The sequence below is a fragment of the Ambystoma mexicanum genome, chromosome 7q (assembly GCF_040938575.1).
Source record: "Ambystoma mexicanum isolate Mex_15411 chromosome 7q, UKY_AmexF1_1, whole genome shotgun sequence".
Classification (NCBI taxonomy): Eukaryota; Metazoa; Chordata; class Amphibia; order Caudata; family Ambystomatidae; genus Ambystoma; species Ambystoma mexicanum.
This window is the reverse complement of record NC_090941.1, coordinates 531848844-531869885: the sequence shown is the minus strand read 5'-3', so window position 1 is coordinate 531869885 and position 21042 is coordinate 531848844. Positions and strand designations below refer to the sequence as shown.

Genomic DNA, 21042 nt, shown 5'->3' with positions numbered 1-21042 from the left:
AGGACACACGTATCCATCGATGCCTACGAGCAGGAAAGTTTTGAGTTTTATATACTCCTGATGGACCATTCCTGAATTGGAATCACACGCCATTAGGGGTGGCTAGTCCTGGCACAACTCATGTTAATTTCTCTCCATTGGTCTCCTCTTGTCTCTCTTTAGATCTTTATTATTGACATCACTAAGAGTTTGAAGTCCCTGAATGACCCTCTTGCCCAAACCTACACATCCTGGTAGCGGTCCAGAGTCTTCAATAGGTAATAGCTTTGTTACTTTTTGCGGGATGGATTCCACGTAAAACATATCCTGTATTACTGTGCCTATTAGCAGGCCAGTGTGGAGTTGTCTGTCACTCTTGATAGACCATTTATGTATTCTACCAAACCATAGCATTAGGTATGGCTAATCTAGGCCCCCCTCATGATAAATCATCTCCATTGACCCCCCGCCCCCTTATGTCTGTCTTTAGATCTCTATGTTGGACATCACAAAGAGTTTGAATACCTTGAATGACCCTCTATTACCAACCTACATTTCTTGGTGATGGTCCAGAGCTCCTAGTAGGTATGATATGCCATTTATAACGCGCCTATACACAAGTATTTCAAAGCGCGACGAGGCAATTGAGGGGGTTCAGGGGGAAGACAGACAACGATCTTACCAGGCCATGTGACATTGAGATCGCGCAAGTGCAGGAGAGGGGGTAAGGGAAAAGTGCAGTGCAGTACATAGAAAACAGTAAAATAAATAAAGACAGTAAAGACAATAAATAATGTGCGGCCAGCTGGTGGCAAGTGCAAGGGTAAGTGCAGACATCAGGGGCATCAAGTGCTGGTAGGGCTGTAGGGATACAGAAACAGTCCTCGAGTGCAAGGGTTGCCATGGGGGCAGTGCAGGTGTGCAACTGGCAGGTAGGGGACCTAAGCCCGAGATCAGAGGGTAGCCAGTGCAGTTCCAGTTTCAGCCAGGCGATCAGCAGGGGAGAGGAGGAGAGAACGCAGAAGCAAAGAGGAGAGTCTTGAGGTGCTTCTGGAACTGGCGATGGTTCTCCTCAAGTTTCAGAGAGGCAGGAAGGCTGTACTAGAGGGAAGCCCCAGCAGAAGAAAGAGATCTACCACCAACTCGTTGCTTGGAGAAGCGACTGACCCTGAGGGAGTTGGAGGCGGATGAGCTTGAGGTAAAAGCCTTATGTTCGAGGGGATTGGGTCCTCGGACGTATTCCATATCTATGACACGTAATGTCCACAGCTGTGCTGCTTTGGAAAATCTTCGGCGTCTACGTCGATGACGTTGATGCGCCGTCCCCGAGGACCTCCTCCGACGGCCGACGTCACCCGATGTGATAAGTAGGACACACGATGCCCGTAGCCTCAGTTCCGTTTTTTCCACGAACGTGTTCGCTTCGTGAATCTCGGTACGCCTCGACTCTTTGGAGTTTGCTGTATTCTTCTCGGTTCGTTGAACCTGTTCGGTTTTTGTGAAAACCTGTTTGTGACGATGTTTCCTTCGTCTTCAACCCCGCGTATGGGCTTCAAGAAATGTGGGGACTGTGGGTCCAAGATGTTGGTTACGGACTCGCACAACGCCTGCCTCTGGTGCCTCGGGGGGGCCCACGATACGGACGACTGTGTTGACTGCCAGTCGCTCACGGCCAAGGCCTTGCGGGAGCGCAAGAAGAAGTTGTCGGTAGGTCGGGTGTCTAAGCCCCAGAAGTCGAGGTCTACAGGGCTTTCGACGGATGACTCGAGAGGCGACTTTCCGCGTCATCGTCGGAAGTCCAGTGGGTGTCCTTCCAGGAGTTGGTCTCGCCACTCCTCCGCCTCTTCGAGGAATTCCCAGAAGCGCCGGCATCGGTCGTCTTCCCCGTTCTCTTCCGAGGACTCCGCCCGGCGGCGGGTCGTTTATTCCACCATGCAAGCGACACCGGAGGAATGGGCTTCCTTCGGGAAGCAGATGTTAGCGATTCTTGAATCGCAGGGCACCGGTCTGTCTGCGCCTCCGAGTGGGGTTGGTCGGCACCGGTCGAGAGACACCGCTCGTACGCCTTCGGGCTCGGTTGGTCGGCACGGCTCGCGGGAAAGGTCCCGCTCGGACAAGGGTAGCCATTCTCGCCATGCCCGTTCCAGGTCCCGGTCCTCGACGCGCTTGAGACCGCGTGATCCTATGCCGTCTTCGAGGAAGACGTCGACGCCTGTGGCGCCGAGGTCGTCGACGATTTCTCTCGAGGCTCCGCCTCCGAGGGGGTTGTCGATGCTGTCGGCGCCTAGGTCATCGAGAGACACGCTCGGAGCTCCGGCTTCGAGGCCTGTGTTGACGCCGTCGATGCTGGCGGCGCTGCAGCTGATGTCAACACCAATTCTCTCAGCGCCGACTCGTGCGGCTCCCTCGACGCCTTTCGAGGCGGTGGTGTTGGAGGGGCCCCGTGGCACGGGGTTAACCCCTAGAAAGGCTCTGGCTAAGGTCAGGCATAGCTTTGGTCCTCGGGTGTCTTCCTCTCACCGCCTGGAGTACATTTCAGAGGGTGATGAAGGCTCTGATGAAGGCTTGGTTACGGTTACGGTACCAGGTGAGCTTCTCTCGGGCCATAGCCAGTTTGATGACCTGAGGCAGTCACTGCATGATGCCAGTGGACTGGACACCTCTCCGGAGGTGGAGTTTTGTAGGCCGGAGCCTGGCACTTATGCCGATTCTTCGTACCAGCGCCTTATGTCTCGGGTGACTGAGTACTTGGGATGGTCGGCTCCCCCAGGGGAGTTTGTTCAGGATGATCTCACGGACATCCTTGATCTTGGTCCCCCCACTGAACCAGTACTGCCGTTTCATATGGCTCTGCAGAGAAGGGTGGCGGCGGCTTGGACTGCTCCGGAGAGTCTCCCGGCAGTGGGCAAGCCTTTGTCGCGAAAATACCACCCAGCCAGTAGCGACCCCTGCTACTTGTCCAGGCACCCCACTCCGGAGAGTTTGGTGGTGCAGGCGGCTACGGCCTCGGCAAAGCAGGTGTCGTATCCTACCATCCCTCCGGATAGGGACGACAAACGTTTTGACGGCTGGGCGAAGAAAGTGTTTTCTTCAGGGGGTATGGCGCTTCAGGCGGCCAACTTCATATGTGCCTTGTCTCGTTTCACACACACTCTGTGTTGCTTTAGCGGCTGAACATATTCCCGAAGGGGACGAACGGGATGGTTTCCTTGCTATGGTTCAGGATGGCAAGGATGCCATATGTCGGGTTTGGACATGGCAGATTGTGTCAGCCGGTCCATGGCGGCAAGCACCGTAATACGCAGGTTTGCGTGGTTGCGGAAGTCCTGTGTTCGCTCCTGATGTGCAGCCTGGCTCCTCAACATGCCCTTTGACGGTGAACATCTTTTTGGCAGTAAGGCTGACGAGAGCCTTGAGAGCTTGCAGACCTCCAAAGCTGCAGCGAAGTCGTTGGGCGCTGCAGTTCGACAACCTCCGCCTTTTCGTCCTAGGGGACAACAATGGAGGGGAGGTTCCTTTCGCTATTACTCGTCCTTCAGTAAAGCAAGAGGAGCTGTCAGTCAAAGAGGCCACCGGAAGAGTGCCAGAGGTGGAAAACAGGGTACTCGAGGTGCCAAGGCCGCTCGGACAGTTGCCTCTTTGCCCTCAGGCAACGCCACAGCCGCTACCACTCAGTCATGAGGCCAGGTCCCATGGTTCGCCGGTTGGGGAAAGGCTGGCGCAGCATCTTGTAGAGTGGCATGCCATTACTTCAGATGTGTGGGTTCTGGAGATCATAACCCACGGCTACTGTCTTCCTTTTCGGCAGAGGCCTCACGACAATCCACCTGGGAACCTCTCTTTGAAGAGTCCGGATCCGCTCCTTGTGCAGGAAATTCAAGCCGTGCTGCAGAAAGACGCCATAGAACTGGTGCCTGTAGCGGAGAGGAACAAGGGATGGTATTCCCCTTATTTTTTGATTTCGAAGACAGATGGGGGGATTGAGACCCATCATGGACTTGCACGGTTTGAACAAACTCCTCAGGAAGGACAAGTTCAAGATGGTTACTCTCTCTCTCAAGTCCTCCAGGCCCTTCAACTTCAGGATTGGTTGGTGTCTCTCTACCTCAAGGGCGCTTACTTCCATGTGCCGATCCATCCCAAGCAATAGAAGTACCTGAGGTTCGCGGTTGGCGACTCGCACTTTTAGTTTTGGGTCCTGCCGTTCGGATTGACCTCCGCCCCAGGGTTTTCACCAAGCTCGTGGTGGTGGCAGCGCATCTCAGGAAAGGGGGGGATTCACATCTATACCTACCTGGACGATTGGTTGATCAGGGGGAGCTCTCCTGAGCAAGTCCTGGATCATCTGTCCGTCACCTGCCACTCCCTTCACAAGCTGGGCTTCTCCCTCAATTTAAAGAAGTTCCATTTGATGCCAACACAGCGGCTCCAGTACATCGGAGCAGTGCCCGACACATCCCTGGGGCTGTGTTTTCCTCCCCAGGTGAGGGCTCTTCACATTCAGCAGATGGCGCACCAGTTTCAGCTTGCCCAGACTCTCCCAGCGTCTGAGTTCTTGAGACTGCTCTGCCTCATGGCATCCTGCATTCTTCTGGTGCCAGAGGCCAGGTTGCGGTTGTTATCTTTGCAATGGGCACTCAAGCTCCAGTGGTCTCAGTCCTCCGGCAAGATGTCGGACCCTGTTCAGGTGCCGCCCTCGGTCGCCAAGGACCTTCTGTGGTGAGCCGTCCAAGGCAATCTGATGAAGGGGGCCCCATTTTGGCTGCCCTGGCCGGAGGTGACGATCGTGATGGACGCATCCCTCACGGGATGGGGGGAGCTCATGCCAACTAGTTGACAGTCAGCGGTCGTTGGTCTCCGTCGGAGTCCAGACTCCATATCAATCTGTTGGAGCTGAGGGTCGTCAGGCTAGCCCTGAAGGCTTTTCTGCCGATTGTGCGAGGAAAGAGTGTCCTGATTCTAACGGACAACACGGTGGTCATGCACTACCTCAACAAAAAGGGGGGGCAGGGTCACTTCCTCTGCGCAGGGAGGCGATGCAGCTCGAGTTCTGGGCCATCCAGCAGGAAGTTTCGATCTCGGCTGTTCATCTGGCCGGAGACGACAACGAGACGGCGGACGCTCTGAGCAGGCAGAGCGCGATCTCTCACGAGTGGGAGCTGGCTCAGGAGATTCTCCTGGTGATCTTTGCCTTTTGGGGGACCCCTCAAGTGGATCTCTTCGCCTCCAGTGTCAACAGGAAGTGCGAAAGGTTCTGTTCGCGGGAATTTCCTCCAAAAGGAGCCTTAGGATACGCGTTCGTGGTGGAGTGGTCATTTCCACTGCTGTACGCGTTTCCTCCAGTCCCTGTCATCCCGCAAGTACTGCGGAGGTTACGGAGGTTCGGTTCCCGGATGATCCTCATTGCTCTGGCTTGGGCCCAGAAGAGGACGTGGTGCCCGGACCTTCTCGACTTGTCCATCTGCCCTCCACGTCGTCTTCCCTACCAAGACGATTTGCTCTCACGGGAGGCGGGTCAGGTTCTCCATCCAGAGGTCAGATCCCTCAACCTTCACGCTTGGCTTCTGAAAGGTTGAAGTATAAGGATTGGGACCTCCCTGAAGACGTGATGGAGGTGTTGCTCTCGGCCAGGCGGCCGGCAACAAAGTCTCTGTACTGTTGCCGTTGGAGAAAGTTCTGCGACTGGTGCAGAGTTAAGAATGTGGATCCTGTTGAGTGTGACATTCCCATGATTCTGTCTTTTTTGCTTTCCTTGGCCCACAGGGGCTTGCAAGTGGGGACCATTAAAGGTTACCTGGCGGCGCTGTCCATATTTAAGTGCTCGTCTGAAGAATGTTCCTATTTTAAGATTCCTTTAATTTCTCAGTTTTTGAAAGGGCTCACTAATGTGTTCCCTCCGTCACCTTTTCTGGTGCCCGGTTGGGATTTGAACCTTGTTCTTAAGTTTCTTATGGGTGCTCCGTTTGAGCCTTTGCATTCTTGCCCTTTGAGACGGTTAACTCTGAAAACTGTGTTTTTGGTTGCGTTTACTTCCGCTCGCAGAGTGAGTGACTTTCAGTTAAGCCACCCTTCACTGTGTTTCATAAGGACAGGGTTGTCCTTAGAGTTCGTCCTTCCTTTCTTCCGAAGGTGGTTTCAGAATTTCATTTGAGCCAGAAGGTTGTTCTTCCGGCGTTCTATCCTCCTCCACATCCTGGTAAGGAAGAGGAGAGGCTCCATAGGCTTGATCCTAGGAGAGCTTTGAGCTTTTATATTTCGCGCATGTCCCGGGTCAGAGTGGACGATCAACTTTTCATTGGTTATGCTGGAAAGCGTTTGTGATAAGCTGTGACGAAACAGACTTTCTCGTTGGATTATTTTAGCTATCTCCGAGTGTTAGCGCTTGGCGGGTAAGGACGCTCCGGCTGGCTTGCGGGCCCATTCTACCAGGGGAGTGGCTGCGTCTACTGCCCTGCAGAGGGGTGTTCCTATTCGTCATATCTGTGATGCAGCCACCTGGGCTTCAGTACATACTTTTGTACGTCACTACTCCCTCGATTCAATCCGAGGGCAGGATCTGGCCTTTGGCAAGGCAGTCCTTTATTCCGCAATTTGATTGGGCATGCTAAATTTGTGTTCTAAATTATTTTCCCACCTCCTTGCTTGGTACTGCTTTGGGAGTCTGTCATAGATATGGAATACGTCGGAGGACCCAATCACCTCGAAGAACAAGTTACTTTCACCTGGTAATGCTCTTTCGATGGGATGGTTCGACGACGTATTCCATATCGCTCCCTCCCTACCTTCCCCGTTGCAGAATTTCTTATGCGGCTAGGGGCGTCGTGCGTCCTTATCACATCGGGTGACGTCGGCCGTCGGAGGAGGTCCTCGGGGACGGCGCATCAACGTCATCGACGCAGGACGCAGACGCCGAAGATTTTCCAAAGCAGCACAGCTGTGGACATTACCTGTCCTTTCAATGGGATGGTCCGACGACGTATTCCATATCTAGAACGTTACCAGGTAAGAAAGTAACTTGTTCTTTTTACAGAATGAAATGTAGTTTCTTGAGTTTACGCACATGAAACAATATTGAAACATACCCTCTATTATATGGGTTGCAGAATAGCCCAACAGTTTTGGCCTTTTTTGAAGTAGTGAATATACGGTGAATTATCACTTGATTTGTGCCGTGGATTACTTGCAGGTACTTGCACATTTATGTTCTATAATGGGGTAGGCTTTGACTCTATGGTGAATCATTTTGATATCCTTGTAATAATTGGACTAAACTGTGCCTCTCTGTTTTTGTTTTTAGCTTAGGAATTTTTTCGTGCTTCTAGTGATTTCTAACAAACACGCACCTTCTTTACTTCTGAGCCCCTGAGGAATGTCCTGTATTGGGTGGACGGAAGGACAGAAATATGTTGGGCAATGTTTGAAAACGGATTGATGTATTCATATTTAACTGTGTTTTTGTCCCAAGAAGTTTTGTATTCAATTACTTTCTCGGGTTAGGTAAGATTGTTGTCACATGAAAGTGCCTGTGTCAAGATGTACAGAGTTTTTTTTTTTATCATGTGCTACATTTTAGTTTTGTATATTTGACATATTAATACATTTTGTATATTGTAGAATTTGGATAGATGTTGTACAAGTCAATTTTTTCAGGACTGTGTTGTATTATTAATAACTGAGGGAGTCTGCAGGTCTAGAGACTTGGGACATAACTTTCTTTTTATATGTTCTCATCATTATTGTGCCCTAGGCAGTAGAAAGAACTCGCTAACCCAGTCTAACCCCTGGTTACACCATTTTGATATCGTTGGCTGGAGATGAGAACCATGATTAATCGGGCAACGAGGACAGATTATAGCATGGGCTCCTCCTTTATTTAACTTGGGATTAAGGTCAGTATCGGAAAATATGGAAACACCCGATATACAATGTATTGATAGCGGCCAATATGGCATTGTCACGATGTGGGGTAAGGAAGAGAGTCAAAAGGGTGTGCAGGTGTTTGGGGGTTGTGGATGAAAAAACTCTGGGATATAATAGCTATGGAAAAGCTCATGGGCCAACTCAGGGGGGCATATACCAACGTTCAATACAACATGGGACCCCCTCCTGCAACAGCTTGGCAAACCCGCAATGAAGTATATAGGACTATAGAGCCTACGCTCGATTTTAGATCTGAAATGTATAATGGTTGAAGAACATTACCAGGAATGTACTTTACAGGATTGAAGATAGCGGAATGCTAGTTCCCAAAGAGTGTGACAACTGGAAGGGGGGGTGGGTAGGTGGAAAGGGGATGATGGTGGGGAAATAACATACATTGTGGAATTGTTTATGGATTAGATGAATTTAAGAGCTATATCATTGAAATGTTTGATATAAAAGAGTTGTTAAATACATATGGTCTACAGAGTGGGGTGCTACAAGGGTGCAGCGCAGTCCAGAACTCCCACTCTCTTAAACATGCTTGTTGGTACAGTGCATTCAGAGTTTTCAGCCAATTCCCTTCACTTTGTATCTTCAGAAAACGGCAAAGCATCAAGCAAACCATGTCTTCTGTCAGTCATCACCCATATAGGGCTCTATGGCAGAACAGTTGGAGAAGATCACAAGCAATTGTGTGCTCCAGGACACACTCTGAAGTGGATATGTTGCAGCATTCATACAAAGTGTTTGGACCTTCATAGTGACATATTTTGGACTGGGGAGATGTGATTAAAGTGAAATTTCTTCAGATAGTTTGTTTAGGCTGAAGCCCTCCACTTTGGTTTTAAGTTGTATTTGTGTTTTATATAGCGCCTCTGTCCAAAGTGCTTTACACAGGACAGTCAACAATATAAATAATCAGAATGCAAATCAGCGTTCATAAACAGTTACATTCAAACTGTGTTCGTAAATAGTAACAATCAATTAGCATTCCTGGGAGTAATCAGTCAATCCGTGTTCATTAACAGTAAGACTCAATTAGCGTTCATAAGAGTAAGTGAATCATAAGTAGATTAAATCAATTGGAGGACTGTGGCAGGTGGGCTTTTAGAGAGGGACAGAGGATAGGAAGTAATGGAGCGAAAAGACGTGGGAAGCATGTTCAAGTGAAGAGAGGCTAGGAGCTGGAACGAGCGAAAACGGGATTGGGCGCAAGGGGGACGTGGGACATTGAGTCTAAAAAGATTAGTACAGCGGAGGGAGCGAGATGGAGAGTAAAAAGAAAGGAGAGATGCAAGGTAGTCAGGAGCAAGGCCATAGAGACATTTGAACACAAGATAGAGAAAGTTGTATTCGAGTTGAGAATAGAAGGGCAACCAGCCTAGAGAGGCCATGGAAGGAGAAATTGGGTCATGGTAGGAGAGAAGACAGTGAGCGAAATGAAGAATGATGGATAGATTTAAGAGGACCAAGGCGTGAGTGGGAACGCCCAAAGAATAGTACAGAACAATAGAATAGTCTGGAGAAGGCTAGTGAGGAGATTTGTAGTGTGGAAAGTGAGAAAAGGGCAGACTTTGTGAATGTTGGAGAGATGAAATCGACAGGCGCGGGATGTAAGGGAGATGTGGTGGTCAAAGGAGAGATTAGAATCAAAGTAAATGCCAACATTGTGGGCGGATGGAGAGATTGGGAGACAAGAGGGAGGAAAAGAGAGGGAGGAGACTGCGAGAGTGAGGGTGCTAACGGGAAAGAATAGGACCTCTGTTTTTTCGGCATTGAGAGTGAGGAAGTGAGAAGTCATCCAAGACTTGATGGCTGTGAGGCAGGATGAGAGTCTGATGAATGGCCAAGGAGAAGGACGAGAAGGATAGAAAGAGCTGACGTTTTCAGCGTAGAAGTGGTGTGACACTCCAAAGGATGAGATAATGGGGGCAAGAAAGGAATTCTCTAAGGAAAATAGAAGGGGACCAAGGACTGAACCTTGAGGAAGGCCATGGACCAGAGGAACGCGAGGAGAAGTGTTGCCGCCCCAAGAGACAGCAAAGGTACGGTTGGATAGGTAAGATGAAAACCATGATCGAACAGACCCGCGTAGACCAAGGGAGGCAAGAGAGTCCAGGAGCAAAGAATGATCTACAGTGTCAAAGGTGGTGGACAGATCAAGTAAAATAAGAATAGATGAGTGTTTGGTGTAGCGAGCAGTGAGAAGAGAATTAAGTATGTAGGTAAGGGCTATTTCAGTTGAATAGTGGGAGCGGAAACCATACTGATTCGAAGGAAGGAGAGATAGGCTGACACGAATGATGGGATTTGTGAATAAACGAGGCGCTCAAGGAGTTTGGATAGAAAAAGTAAGAGGGATATAGGACGGAAACTGGAAGCAAGAAGGGGGTTAGCTGTATGTTTCTTTAGGATAGGTATGATAATTGCAGGTTTAAAGGCAGTAGGGAAGGTAGAGGTGTTGAGACAAATGTTAAAGAAGGAGGTGAGAAAGGTTACCAGAGGTGGGAAGACTGGGGATAAGTGAAGAGGGGATGGGGTCAGTGGAGGGTGCTGTAGGGGGAGCTTTGGCAAGGAGGAGAGCCATCTCAGAGTCTGTTATGGAAGGAAAGGTAGAGATAGTGCTGGAGGGAGTAGGGAAGGATAAGGGGGAGGAGTTATAGGAAGGTGAAGATAGTATGTCCTGGTATAGGCAGTGCACTTTGGAAGAGAAGAAATTGGCATGGTCAGATGCCGATGGGGATGAGTTGATGGACGGGTCAGGTGTAGGAGGAGAGAGAAGTCTGGTTAGGGTTTGGAAGAGACGTCGAGGATGAGTGGATTGACTGTGAAGAAGGTCTGAGAAGTAGGTACGTTTGGCAGACTTAATACAGTTGTCGTAAAGGACGTCGAAGAAGAAATGGGTTGCATGGTTAGTAGGAGAACAGTGTTTGCGCCAGCGCCTTTCAAGGCGGCGAAGGAGGCGGTGCATAGAGGATAGATGAGGAGAGAGCCAGGGTTGGGCAGGTTTGTGAGTGGGCCGAAAGGAAGAAAGAGGGTAAAGTTGATCAGGGCTAGATGTGAGACATGAAGAGTGAGTGCACGCAGCTTCATCTGCAGAGAGAGAGTGGGGAGAAGTGTGTGAGAGATGGTTGAGAGTATATGCAGGTATCATGGAAGAGCAAGGAGTTAAAATTGCTTAGTTCACGCCTGTAGAAAGCCTTAGTGGAGGAGAGGGAGGGGCTGCTAGAGGGAGTATGCGGGAGCAAGGAAGCTGAGATTAGGGTGTGATCTGAAAGGTAGATGGGGAGAGTAAATATGGAGGAGGCAGTAAACGATGAGGTGAAGATCAAGTCGAGGGTAGAACAAGAGGTATGAGTGGGAGGAGTGGGAAGTGGGGAAAGTAGGTGAGAGTCAAGTATTGATAGGTGGATGATAAATGAGTAGAGGAAAGATGAAGATTAAGTTGCCATTTGCATTACACGTTTGGTTTCTGTAAATCATTTTCTATCCCTGCTCTAGCCCAAAACACTGGACAGATTTGCATTAAATATTTGTGTGGTCTGACTTGCAATCATTTTGTGTTTTGATGCCAGCCTGTCCAGCATCTGCTTTTATAAGTGACCAAAAGTATGCAGTGAGTACTAAGGGTGGTTTAAAGGGGACCGGGCTGTGGCTGAAGGGCATGTTCCGGGTTAGGTGGTGACTCTGTCGGGTCTTGACCAGTGGACATTTTCTCACGTACCCACAATGGGGTTGTGACAGGGGGGGGCACAGGTCCTGGACAAAGACCAGTCCCAGTATCCTCTTTAGGTGGTTTGATGGGGAATGGAATATGGCTGAAGCCATGCCGCTGGCTGATTGGACAGTAGACGATGGATGTGCAATGTGGGTAAAGTTGTCACTGGACCCGGGCTTGGAGTCGCGGAACAAGGCCTACGGCTAATATATCCGCTGATCCAGTTGCATTTGGACCCGCAGGGTGGGGGGAAATGAGCATAGTCTGGGTCCAGTAGCCACTTTGGGTGGCTTTTCAGGGACTGTGACATTAACTAAGGCCATGCCCTGCGCCAGTGGCCTAAGAACATGCAATGAGGGGAGAGCGGCCATGTCTCTGCCTAAGTGGCCACTGACCAGAGTCATGGACCATGACCAGTTTCCAACACAAGCATATTGGGGGGGGAAAGTGGCACTGGAGCATGATTTTCAGCAATGCGCCCAATTGAGTGGGCTCAGGCCATGGCCAGTGGCCCACGTAACTGCGACAGGGGAAGTTGCCACATGGCCTGGTATATGGCCGGGCGTAGTGGCCCCTTTTGAGTGGCTTGGTGAGGCCTGGGCATTGCTGAAGTCCTGCCCTGCTCAGGCAAAATTGCCACTGGCCATGACTCCAGGCTATGGCTAGCAGCCTACAGACCCACAATGCAGGCAGAGTCCGTACCGGGTTTGGCCTCAAGGTAGGTTCAGTGACCACTTTGGGTGGCATTGGACATGTCCCATGCAGTTTCCCTGACCATGGCCCGGGGCTGAGGGACTTGCAATTGATTTAAAGTACCTAATGGGCCTGGCCAGTGGCCATTTTGTGTGACTTACTAGGGCATGAGCATGGCTGAATTCCATTTCCCTGGCAAAAAGCCCACCAGCCATGCCTGTACTGTAGATAAATTGGGTATTAAAAGAAATCCTTGAATTTCAGTGAAAAAACCTTCTTAAAGCGATGTTATGTTTACAGTGAAAGAATACAAAACCCAAATGAATTGCAAGGAATGGTTTCGAAATCGGCCATCGTAAAACGAGAATACCTTGGACACCACCATGCACTTCTTAGGACACCACATATGCCAAAAGAAACTACATGCACCTAATCAAACTTTGATCCATACTTCAAAAATGAAAAAAACTGTATAAATAAAGTTGTATGGTTTGATTACAGTTCTCACAAGGAATAACTATAAAATACCCGTTAACTGTACAAATGAAATAGTAGATCAAATTTCCATTTAATTACCATGACATGTGCTTGAATAAATGTGGAAGGCAATGGGAACAGCAATGGCATGCTCTCTGCGTTCTGCCGACCGTGTTTCATAATTGCCTATATTAGACCAGATTATTATTAACTGTTTGAGTAGCAGTGTGGTATGTTGGACCTTGCAGGCTTATCTGAAGTAGCTAGGAGATGTATTCCCACCTGGCATTTAGTGTCCGGATATGTGCATAAGTGCATGCGTGGGACTACAATACAGATGCCTTTTTGATGGGACATGTAGTTTAAATAGCCCCTAAATGGCATCCTTTAAAGTAATATAGCATTGCAGGGCTGAGAAGCCCCCATAATGTTTTTGTTTCTCGTTTTCCTATGTAAAGTGACATGTAACCTTAACTAAAGTGTCATTGTAGCAACACTATAATAACCACCCACCAGACCTGTCAAATATTAGGTAGTTGCATAGTCACGCATTGAATTCTATTGCATTGTTTTAATATTTTTTGAGTAAATACAGCCCGAAACCCTCCAAAACAACTTGAGTCTTGAAAGCATTGAAAGGTCAACAGCCAGTGTACGGGCATCCTTCTTGTAAACCAGTCTCCTTTTGTTAGCTTTAGCATGATTTGCATACCAGACTCAGAAGATTCCAATTTTGGTCACTCCTTTTACTTGCAACACCTGAATTACTTTTTCGGCAAGCTTCTGGGATCTTCAATCTTCATCAAATTTGGAAAAGGAGATTTCTAAATCGTTATTTCTAGGTTAATGTAAAGCAACTATAACCAGCAAAATAAGGCGAAGTGGTAAATAGGGGTTGACAGATGATGAATTGTTGATAGCACATCGGGCATGGGACAAGATGCAGTTGGGTAGTAGAGCAAGTGTTTTAAGTGTGTTGGAGAATTGTGAATGTAATAAGGGACAGAACATTTTAATGAGTTTCATGCATAGGAGTTTAAAATGCATTATCATACGAAATAACATATTTTTTGCAAGGAATTCACTGTTGGGATATTTTGTTCTTAGTCCCACATGTACAGTTGAAAGATGCTTAGTAATCTTTACATTTTATAAAATATTTATGGAATAGACATTTTAATTGATAAGTTGCTGTTTTATTTTGTATCCAGCTTTTATACGCAAACCCCTAATACATATTTTTATTTTTAATGAAACAGATGAAACACTGGTGTTGAATGTATGTTGTGGCATTCTTTCCGGGGTATTTTCATCATGCATTGCCAATCCTACAGATGTTTTGAAGGTAAGATTAATTTGCATCAAGTGATCTATCTGTCTCCATCTTTCTATGAACTGCTGCATGCTATTGGACTGCCATGCCACCTTAATTGAGATGTTGGACTTTTTTTAGACTGCTTTCTCTCTCACTCTCATTCCCTCTCTGTTGGGCTAGATTTGAAATCCCAGAAAGAAATGTTACAGCAAAAAAAACATGTTAGTTGCGCCAAGAGGTATTTAAAAATGTTAAAACTAAATGCAACATGCACTCGAGTAAGGAGTGCTTATGCCCAAATCCACTATTACAAAGTGATGTTATATAGTAGTTATCCTTTTTATGGACAAAGGGCAATGTATTGGAACAAATCCATCACTTACACATACAATTGTGTTGGAAGTATTGGTATTCTCGTATCTATTGTTTATTAAGAGATTCTAAAAAACATTTGGTGGAAAAATCGGAAGGGATTTTATAAATGTGGAAGATGTTCAATGATATGCAATTGCTAATACAGAAATGTTGATCACGAAGTGATCTAAGAATTGATATCCAACAATTTATCAACTGGAAGACCACATTCGTTGTATTTGCCTTTGTGTCTGTCAAAAGCTCTACGTTGGAGGTACCATCAGAGAATTAAGAAAAGGATATGAGAACACTTAAACACTATTGGAAGCCAAAATCCCAAACTGCTTCTCCCATCTCATTGGCAAAGGCACTATCAAAATGATATCAACAAAAAGAGGGGTAGACCAACTACTTTGAGGCCCTGTTGTGGGCATACATGTAACATTTCAATCAAATATGGATTGGGCCATCCAGCAGCAAGCTTTAATTCATGTCATACACTCCGGGAAGAATCCCTCCTCACTCACAGCTTTGCATGCCCCTTCTGGAGATAGGGACGCCCAGACACCTAGCATAGCCCAAATGCCCACTACACAATCGTCTCCTCATAGGGACGCCCAGACACCTAGCATAGCCCAAATGCCCACTACACAATCGTCTCCTCATAGGGACGCCCAGACACCTAGCATAGCCCAAATGCCCACTACACAATCGCCTCCTCATTATGCCCTGTTACCTGTGGTGCAAGGGAAACGTCTGCCTCCGTGGCCTAGTGTCAGCCGCAGGAAGCGGCTTAGTTCTTTCCTCGTTTTCGCTGGCAGCTACCGTGGAGGATACGAACGGGCTGGAGCAGCCAATCGCGCCCGCTTCCTGGTTTCGCGTCGGCATCCCGATCACGTGTCACGAAACCAAATCACGTGATCGGATGTCGATGGACATAAAAGCCGGGCGATTCAAACGCTCCTCGCTTCACAGCTGTTTTCTACACTGTTAGGCGTTTGCGTTACGGATACTTTTGTTCAAGACCTCGGCTCACGACACTCGGACTGGCTTTCTTGCTCCACGAAAACTCTTCCTTGGATATTGCTCGAACTTTGATACTTGGACTTTGGCTAAACAGAAACGGACTGGCTTTGGATTTTCCCTTTTCTGAATTGTCAACCTGGACCTCGATCTTCGGAGCATTTTTGCTGACTGCTTTTGGATCCCTCGAACCACGTTTGTCACAGTACTACAAAAGACTCTAGTCTCTCAGGTGATTTTCCCAGAGTCAGTGTTTCTTCATCTGGCTTTCAGGATCGCTGGCGTTCCCTCGCACCACTTTGAACACCATAGCCCTTGACTTTGAGTTTAGGTAAGCCTTATTCTAGTACTTATCACTGACTCAAGGTACTGTTATTGCTTGTGTTAACCTTACCTTCCTTCCAACAGCTTTGGGGTTCTCGACGCTGCTAATCCTGTGAAACACCATCCACCTGTGGTCCCAAGGCTCGCACAGGGAGTTCATTCTACCTCTCTGTGGGGAACTTGGGGACGGAGGTCCATACTCTCTTCACTACGTGGCAAGTCACGACAATTCATTGGTAGACAACAGATTCAAGTAACTCAGCCTGTATATATAAAAACCGTGCTATTCATATTGTATGAAAAAGATTATTTTCCTCCATAGTAAAATCAACCAGATCATGCAGACACATTTTGTGAAGTTAGTATGCATATGTGCAATACATTTTGCATTAAAGAAAGTCTCCCATTAAAAACCAGCTACACGTGTCTAAGCACCATTCAGTATTGAATTCTCCTTCCTGTTTGTGCACGGTCACCAGGATGGCCTAATCTTTGACTAAGGGTTTTATCCTTTCCTGATGTTTATAAAACCATCAGACATGTATACAACAACAAACCGGTAGGTATGTCGACACGTGTTTCGGCCTTTTTGCAGGATAGGGTTACTAATCTCCCTTATTTTTTCACACCCTTCATCGGACAAAGAGGCAGACTCTTTTTGTAAACTCACCCACGAACAACCTGTCATTCTACAGGCTTCCTTTCTACAACGAGAAAGAAAATCAATTTTATATGCATCTACTTTCTACCACTATGTCCATCCTGCATACTAAATAAATGCAAATATATCTGACCCCATTGTTTTTAGTTCCCTTTTCTTTTCTTCCTTCACCATATGTGGCCAATGGAATTAGTGTCTCCTAGTTTCAAATAAACCATTTAATGAACTCATTTAACACCCCATGAAGACATCCTATGTGGTGTCTTCTCATTTCTCTCCACCCTTCATTGGCTGCATTTATTTCTATGGAGAACCAACAACGCCATTTAAAACTGTTCTTCCCATTATAGAACATCACTTTATAAACACTTTTTCATCACAACTAATTGAGCAATATTACCTGTTTCTTAACAGAATGTGACTACATCTATTCTTCACAAAAGGGTAATCTCCTCACCGCTGGAAACTCGAGAGTATATAGAAAACAACCTGAAGGAGTTGTTCCCAGCAGGTATCATTTATGGCCAATTTGGCTTGCTTACTAGACTGGGTAAATTCCTCAGATGTGGCAGTACGGACTATTGGAAATAATAAATCTTCATATAACCAAAGTTATTATAGAAAGTCAAACATATTCATACATATATAGAAACATATAATCTGACAAAAAGCAATGTCTGCCAACTCAATTGATGCAACACATATACTGAAACATGAAAAAGCACAAACCTAACATGCAACATACAAATATATGAATTGCTGCAAATAAGGGTTATGCCGGTCTGGCCTGTCGGCCACTCCACTATCAGGCGCTGCCTGCCGCAGCTGATGCCTCATCACAACATCAGACCGATTACTCTGGATTGCAAGAGGAGGTAAGCCCTAAGGAGCTTCATCTACCTGCCTTACTGACTGGCAAATCACTCCAGTGGGGCCGCACTGCAGCTGATTGCAGCCCGGTCACGGGAGTGCGATTCACATTCGAAGATCGCTGCCGCCATAATTCCACACTTGCCTGGGCACTCCAAGTCCTCCTACATCCTTGCTGATTGGCCACATCATCCTACAACACGGCCTAAGTGGGAGCGCCGGCAGGCAAAGATGGCCCCCTCTGAAGGCCCGCGAATAAGGATCATGTCTGTCTGGCCCTGTCAGGCCGCGGAGGGTCACAGAGATGCGCCAGCCGACAACAATCAGAAAGATCCCTCGGGTAAGCATTTAATTATCTGAAAATTACGCATGGCCTATGAACTAACCTCCCAAACACCCCACCACCCATCCCCCACAGCCAACTATCTTCCTCCCAGCGGCGCTGCTAACTCATCCCCCGCTAAGTAAAGTCCACCCTATTCTGGTCATGGCAACTGAGATACTGTTACGCTCACCTGACTCCCACGGAGGCGCAGGTCTGGTTTGGAGTGTTGTTGCTTCCTCTATGGTGAAGCGCAGGACCCGGAAGATGGACTGGACCGGACCTTCGAATCTGGCTTGTCTGGCTCGCAGGAATATCTTTCTGTATGTGAAAAGGGAATATTAACAATCTGCGGGAGAAGGTATAAGTCTCCCGCTCCCTTCTCACCCCTCTACGAAACCCTCCTGCGACCCCCACGTGAAGTCTCACCTTAGGGTTTGAAAGGTTGAGCTCTCCATCCTGCTTCTCATGCAGGGGCGAGTTGTATCCAGTTACTTCACTGGGATTTTGATTGTAGAGGGTTCAAGTTTTGTTTTCCCGGTATAGTACCGTAAGGATTCCGTTAATGAGTATGATTCCGCAATAATAATTGTTTGTTGTCTTTTTCAGGTGCGGAAACTATTCCGAGAAGAGCTGTGGAACCGAAGAATGAGACTCTGGTGAGCTTGATGAGAGTTCTGTGTCCTTGTATCAATGCGCTCACTAACGCTGATGTCTTTTTTTCCCCATAGGGGCCGGGGTCCGGAAATGCCTGGATGCGGCACCGACCCGAAACGAAGCTCAATCCAGAAGAAATCAGGTAAGTCTTTAATGGGCGTTGGGTAACGTCTTTTCATGCGCCCACTAACGCTGATGTCTCTTTTTCCCCTTAGGGGCCGGGGTCTGGAAATGCCAGGATGCGGCACTGATCCGAAAAGAAGTTGGAATAACCCAACAGGTAAGCTTTGTAATGGAAATTAAGGTTTCCTTGTTTTTTTTCCCCTTCTCACCTTTATTCTTGTCTTTTTCTCCCTAGGCGCGGTGATGTGGCTGCGAGTCCAGATGTCGCCGTAGAACGTGGTGGTACCTTGTACAGGTGAGTGAGATGCGGCGCTGCAGCGATCGATGCGATGTGCTTTTAAATGGATGTCTTCCTTTTCAGGACCGTCGGCAAGATGTCTCCGGAATGCGGATTTTAGCAGGTAAGGACTCTTCTTTACCCTTTTCTCTTCTCTTCTCTCTTTGCAGGTGTTACAGGATGCTGGCAGGAGTGGTAGAAGACAGAATGCAGGAGCAAACACGGTGAGCGTCCAGCTGCTAGATGCAGAACAACGCGAAGCGTGAGTTGCTGCTTGGGCGTGGCTTAAATAGCCTTCAAAGTAGTTCCAGGTATGTATCCTTCCTCTCAGGTATGTATTCCTCCCCTGACCACACCCGTGTGGTTAAGTAGTTCCAAAGATAAAGTAGTCCCATTCAGGCCTCAGAAGGCCTGGATGTTGCAGCATGGTCTGCATCAGGTAAGTTAACACTAAGCACCTTTAACACAAAGTCCCCTTTTATGAGCTTGGCACCTATGGCGCCAGGACTGTGGCCCGATATGAGCCTGGCGCCAAAGGCGCCAGGACTGAGTCCAAAGAGCCCCTACTTGAGGCTGTTGTGACTTCCCTTGAAGACATGTCTGCCTCTGGGGTAGCTGGGTCTTGTCTGGCACCTTGGAGGTAGGCATCATGACAGATACAACTCAACTGTTGGTCCCTGGAGAAACTCAACGCGCTCCTCACTACACGGATGACTTCCACAAAAGTCCCTGACATCTAACCCCACCTTAATAGAGAGTCTACAGCTAGGCCGCCACACGCCAGCACGTGCTCGCCTTGCCATGCAAAGTAAACTGCAAAGAGCCTTCTCTCGTGTCTCATCCCTGGCATACCCTCACCCTCAACACCCCCTCCCACCAAAAATCTATTCAGCAACTACTGAGAGAAACGACATACTCGCATGGAATACCCCAATGTACAGCTCCACACACGAGCACTCCCCCCACTGCCACTCTTGACTACAGGCATGTGACTCACCTGCAAGAGCCCTCTGACACTAAAATGTTTGAACCTTGTAGAAAAAATGCTAATATGGTGCCTGTAAAAACCACGTGTCTACTGTGTCAAGAACACCAATGTACATACCTCACAGTACCTATGCATAGCCAATCCCACTGCTGCTACAATGTGTGACCCTCGCCTAGTGCTTCCTAATGTTGATAGCGAATCCCGCTGCTGCTACAATGTGTGACCCTCGCCTAGTGCATCCTACTGTTGATACATTGTATGACCCTCGCCTAGTGCACCCTAATGTTGATACAATGTGTGACCCTTGCCTAGTAGGTCCTAATGTCTGTACAATGTGTGACCCTCGCCTAGTGCATCCTAATGTCGATACAATGTGTGACCCCTGCCTAGCGACTTCAAACAACCTTACCCTAGCGAGCCCTGCTATAGACCAATCCCACAAGCCAATCACCACATACCCTACTACCAATAACCCAATAAATGTCTCGATCCTTCCAGAATTGGAGCAACCACCCGAGCACAACCAGGCACCCACAGACTCCAACAAAACCCTTAAAACCTACACAATCACCTCTGCATGCAACGTAAGTGACAAGTGTCCCACCTCAACAAACATTTATGCAGGCTTCATCAATGCAAGATCGCGCCTAGCCCACGCACTCGACATCTCTGACCTCATCACCTCCAACCAAGTTGACACACTAGCCATCACGGAAACATGGTTGCACACAGCTGCTAGGCCAGCCCTTTCACTAGCTATACCTGAAGGCTACACTATCCTCAGAAAAGACAGACCTCTAGCCAAAGGAAGAGGCGTAGCACTCATAGCTAAATAGGACCTGACCCTAAGAGACCTGCACAATTCCTCCTTCCACTATCCATAAAAATCTCCTTTGCTAACACCACATCACTCACCATCCACATCCTTTATAGGCCACCTGGCCCAATACTATCGCTAGATGAGGACATCTCCATTTTACTGAGCAACAATGCCAAACCTTCTTCCAGACTCATTATAGGAGACTTTAATGTAGGCTTTAATGACCCAACAGATGCTAATGCCAAAACCATAACCAACACAGTTGAATCACTAGGCTTCACGCAACGCATCACCTTATGCACACACTACAAAGGCAGAACATTAGACTGGCAAGCAGATATGAACTACAACACTAGTATCGCCTCTAACCACCCCTGCCCATGATCTGACCACAATATCATCACCTTCACCTTCCCAAAATTCATCACAGCCGAAGCCCCACTGAAATTGGCCCCTCCTGCACAATCCAGAAACACACACAACATCACTCCAGAGAATATGCTCCCCATGCTCCACCC

General features: G+C 47.9%; 1 protein-coding gene across 2 annotated transcripts in view; it reads left to right on the top strand.

The window, feature by feature from the left end:
- The window catches only part of SLC25A30 (solute carrier family 25 member 30), an 852298-nt gene that overhangs the window by 373392 nt on the left and 457864 nt on the right, over positions 1-21042 (top strand). For both annotated transcript variants that reach the window (XM_069640062.1, XM_069640063.1), the window contains one exon: positions 14050-14135. In XM_069640062.1, coding sequence (XP_069496163.1) covers positions 14050-14135 — 86 coding nt within the window. The remainder of the gene's footprint in view (positions 1-14049; positions 14136-21042) is intronic.